At 30.8% G+C, this 4,138-nt stretch overlaps 1 protein-coding gene across 1 annotated transcript; it reads left to right on the top strand.

Moving 5' to 3' along the window:
• LOC109333769 (pathogen-related protein-like) lies at positions 1,905–3,900 on the top strand. Its single transcript, XM_019569337.1, has 4 exons — positions 1,905–2,056; positions 2,172–2,304; positions 2,779–3,077; positions 3,452–3,900. The coding sequence occupies exons 1-4, from the start codon at positions 1,934–1,936 to the stop codon at positions 3,602–3,604; spliced, it is 708 nt and encodes a 235-aa protein (XP_019424882.1). The 5' UTR covers positions 1,905–1,933; the 3' UTR covers positions 3,605–3,900.

Here is a 4,138-nt window from a genome sequence, read left to right as displayed (position 1 = left end):
AATTAACCACCACCAGCTATAAATAATAAATTAAACACATAGGGAAGAGAATCAAGAGATAATATTGAAACATAGGTAAAGTTGGCATAATGTCGAGAAATATAATTAACCACCACCAGCTATGCTAGTGCACATTTATTTTTCTCTTTACATTTTCATTTGATTTGAATTAACCGGATTGGTGAAAAATATTGTTAGTATATTCATTGAATTAATGTCACAAATTGCTAAAATATAAAATTCATATAAAAATGTAGTGTCTAACCATATTATTTCTTCCCCTAAACAGGTGCCATATATTGTGCTATAGTATATAAGTTTGTCACTGAGAAGCATACATAATATGGCTGAAGAGAAGGAACCAGAAGATGCAGCTAAGGCAGTGAGTGACAAATTTGATTAAGATATGAAATTCACACCACATCGGTTGTCTCACTCTTTTGTGTCATTCCACGTGTCAGGAGATATGATTAGCCAAAAAATTATTTAATAATTACAATTTTAACTTAAACAATAATACATAGAGTGAGACAAAAAATGAGACAGAAGATATGTTGCCGATCGGCATGGTGGCCCTCACATTTTGATGCTGTTATCAAACTCTTCCAAGAAGGCACAACCAATATGAGAGTTCAAAAGGCATGCAATTTTAATATACGTGTCTTGTTCACACTGTACTGCTTTTAAATTCAAATGGTCCTTGTTTTAGATACTGGGCTTATTTTGAAGGACCTTTCTAAGGCCATGCATTTGGGTGAAGATATGCATAATTTATGAATTGCAAATCCAATATTTTTTGTTGTATTGTTAATCCAACGTTAGAATATTTTGTTATGATTGAAATAAGAGAATAAAAATTAAAAATAACTTAATTAAGTAAGAGTTAGAATTCACTTACTTCACTCGTCATCCTAGCCATCAATTCTAAGGAAATCCAATTATTTAAATTAATAAGTATGTCTAAATCATTAGATTTCCTTAAAATTAATAGCTAATATGAAGTGTAAGTTTAAAAAACTTACTCTTCGATTAAGTGAATCCCTCCTCATAAAGTAACTTATAAAAATAGGTGGTGGAATCACTTATAAAAAGAGAATGACTTATAAAAATAACGTTTTCATAAACATAAGGAAAACCTTATATTAGAGTAGGAGTGAACCTTATATTAGAGTAGGAGTGAGCATGAGTTAGATTGGGCTATTAGGTAAGGTTTATCTCTTACTCAATCATAAATATTGTCGAGTTACCTGTTTGAACCTGATTCTAGATACGAGGCTAATCTGACCTCAAATGTCCATATGACCAACTTTTAAACTCGAACTTAGATTTGGTTAAATATAATGCATACGTTTTTTAGATGAAATTTTATCAATATTACTATGATATGTGATTTTTTGATATATAAAATAATAGATATGTAAATATTTTGTTGATCATTTACATATATGAATATATAATAGAAAAGTTAGAAATTAATGACATTTGGGTCAAAGAGATATCATTACTCTATAGTCTATACACGATTAAATATGTTCATACAAACATGACGAGTGAGTGACTCTGAATTAGGCTGAGTCATATTTGTCACTTATGTTACCCTAAATTTTGAACTCAAACTCAATCATAAATATAACGAAACTCAACTATATTCGAGACTAATCATGATCGAGTCAAACCAGGTAAATGGATAGGATCTAATCCTACTCTTCCCTATTATAAGTCTTTTGCTTCAAATAAGTTTCTTAAATTTCACAACATTCAACAAATAATTTTCTGTGTCACACGTTAAAAATTAAAAGAAAAACTTCATGTGTATCTTCATGTGGCATGCATGTGTGACACGTTAAAAAGATGGCCAATGTTGTTACTCCATGATTACCATCTTCCTATGTTAAATATGATAGGTTGTGTAGAAGCTGTAGCATAACATAACATGGCAAACAAAGACAAGTATAGATCATTCTTGCATGATGAACCAGATAACATTCAATGGAGACATGGTGGCCCTCCCACCTATGATGATGTTAACAAGCTTTATGAACAAGGAAGAACCAAGGTATGTGTAGCACTATATATATATATATATATATATATACTCTCTTATCCTTTATATCTAGATTAATTCTATATATTTATTTCTCACTTCAATTATATATTTTGCATATTTACAGGAATGGCCAGAAGGATCACTAGAAGAGACAGTGCAAAATGCTATCAAATCATGGGAGATGGAACTCTCACACAAGACCCGTTTGCAGGATTTCAAGACCATAAACCCTCATAAGTTCAAGTTCTTTGTTAATGGTAATTAATCAATGCTTAAATATATGTCACTTTTTTTTTCTAACCCTTCTTTTTCTAAGAACAATAATTAGAGGTTTGATATTAAAGCTATTTTTATTTTCTTGGACTATCTGATTGATATATGGTATTGACATAGTTAAGGATATGAATGAATCAAAATTTCAAATGTTTTATAGTATCTTGTAGCATATATTTCTTATCATAACCAAATTTGGCTTTTTTCACTGTTATTTAAGTTCATTGAGAACTTCGTTTAAGTGTCAATCAAAGAGAGAGAATCTTCATAAGACACCATCATATGTAACCCTTCAATAGTTAATTTCTTCTCATAAGTATTAATCATAGTTGAAAATACAGTTTCAATTAAATATAGTAAATAATTAAGTTGAGAAACCAAATTGTACATAAATTAAGTTGATGGACCAAAATAACAATTTTGCATAGAACATAATAATATCTTAACATCTTCTACAGGTAGGGAAGGATTATCTGCAGAAGAAACTCTAAGATTGGGAAGTTATAATGCTTTGTTAGGAAGTTCTCTTCCTGAAGAATTGAAGCCATACAAAGCAGATAAAGAAACCTTTGAATCATCTCATGAAACCTTTAAATCAGCTTTTCCTAGAGGATTTGCATGGGAAGTGATCAAAGTTTATACTGGACCACCTGAAATTGCTTTCAAATTCAGGCATTGGGGCTTCTTTGAAGGTCCTTTCAAGGGACATGTTCCTACTGGGAACATGGTCCAATTCTATGGCTTAGGAACTCTCAAGGTATTACTTTAGTTAACTATGTATGTTTTACATTATGTCAAATCAAATGTTTCAAATAAAATAGGCAACAAAAACATCCACCCAAACATTTAATATAAAAACTTAATAGTTTTCCAATGATTCAATTAGTAATATTCACCGTTTTATACTATGCTCCATAACAACAATTACGACCATAATATTACAGTTTTAAGAGTTTTCATAATCATAATTATAGTCGCATCGACTAAGTATTTTCATCAATTTTGTTGCGACCCAAGATGAGCATGATGGTAATTTAAAACCATGGTAATATGATTTTGTTGCTAGTGATGCCATTAATATTTTATTTGTGAGGCTTTATCACAGTCATGACCTTTAATTTCCCTTCAAAGGTTGATGACTCTTTGAAAGTTGAAGAGGTGGAGATATATTATGACCCAGCAGAGTTACTAGGAGGCCTTCTATCAGGAAAACATGCAAACTACCCCATAGAGGATGATAGCACCAAAGTTTCAGAAGATTCTCAATGTCCCTTCTCCAAATAATAACTATAAAGTTTCAGTAAATAATGTCCTATGATCTCTAATAAAGGTCATTGACTCATTGTTATTTCTGTGATAAGTGTGGTCCAGTTATTTGTATTTTTACTTTTTGTTTAAAAAATGACAAAATAACTTCCCTTTCATGGAACAAAATGGGAAATAATACATGTGTTATGTCTGTTTCATGCATGGTGTGTTATTGGAAAGCACTTTATGCATGTGCTTGTTTGGCTATGATGTTGGATATCATATAAGTGATTTATTTTGTCTATGGTGAAGCTTTCTGGTATGTTTCATAATCTTGTGGCTGCAAAATCCATTATATTGTTGAATAATAGCATTTCAAGCTTTTTTCTCAATACTCCTAACTCTCAAATCAATCATATTTGAGTGTGAACATTCAAATTATGGTTGGGCTAGTTCGTCAATAGTTAGTTTCTTCATTTGCAAGACTCAAACTCGGGTTTACTTAAGGAAAGGTAGTCTTATACTCATAGAAGAAGAATGAAATATTCATTAATAGTGAATTCTCTTTCT

This window comes from Lupinus angustifolius, chromosome LG19 (assembly GCF_001865875.1).
Source record: "Lupinus angustifolius cultivar Tanjil chromosome LG19, LupAngTanjil_v1.0, whole genome shotgun sequence".
Classification (NCBI taxonomy): Eukaryota; Viridiplantae; Streptophyta; class Magnoliopsida; order Fabales; family Fabaceae; genus Lupinus; species Lupinus angustifolius.
This window is presented reverse-complemented; position numbering and strand designations above follow the sequence as displayed.

Coding starts and splice junctions, on each gene's coding strand:
- LOC109333769 (XM_019569337.1), top strand. CDS start 1,934: ATGGCAAACAAAGACAAGTATAGATCATTCTTGCATGATGAACCAGAT. Junction 2,057..2,171: donor ATGAACAAGGAAGAACCAAG/GTATGTGTAGCA, acceptor GCATATTTACAG/GAATGGCCAGAAGGATCACT. Junction 2,305..2,778: donor GTTCAAGTTCTTTGTTAATG/GTAATTAATCAA, acceptor CATCTTCTACAG/GTAGGGAAGGATTATCTGCA.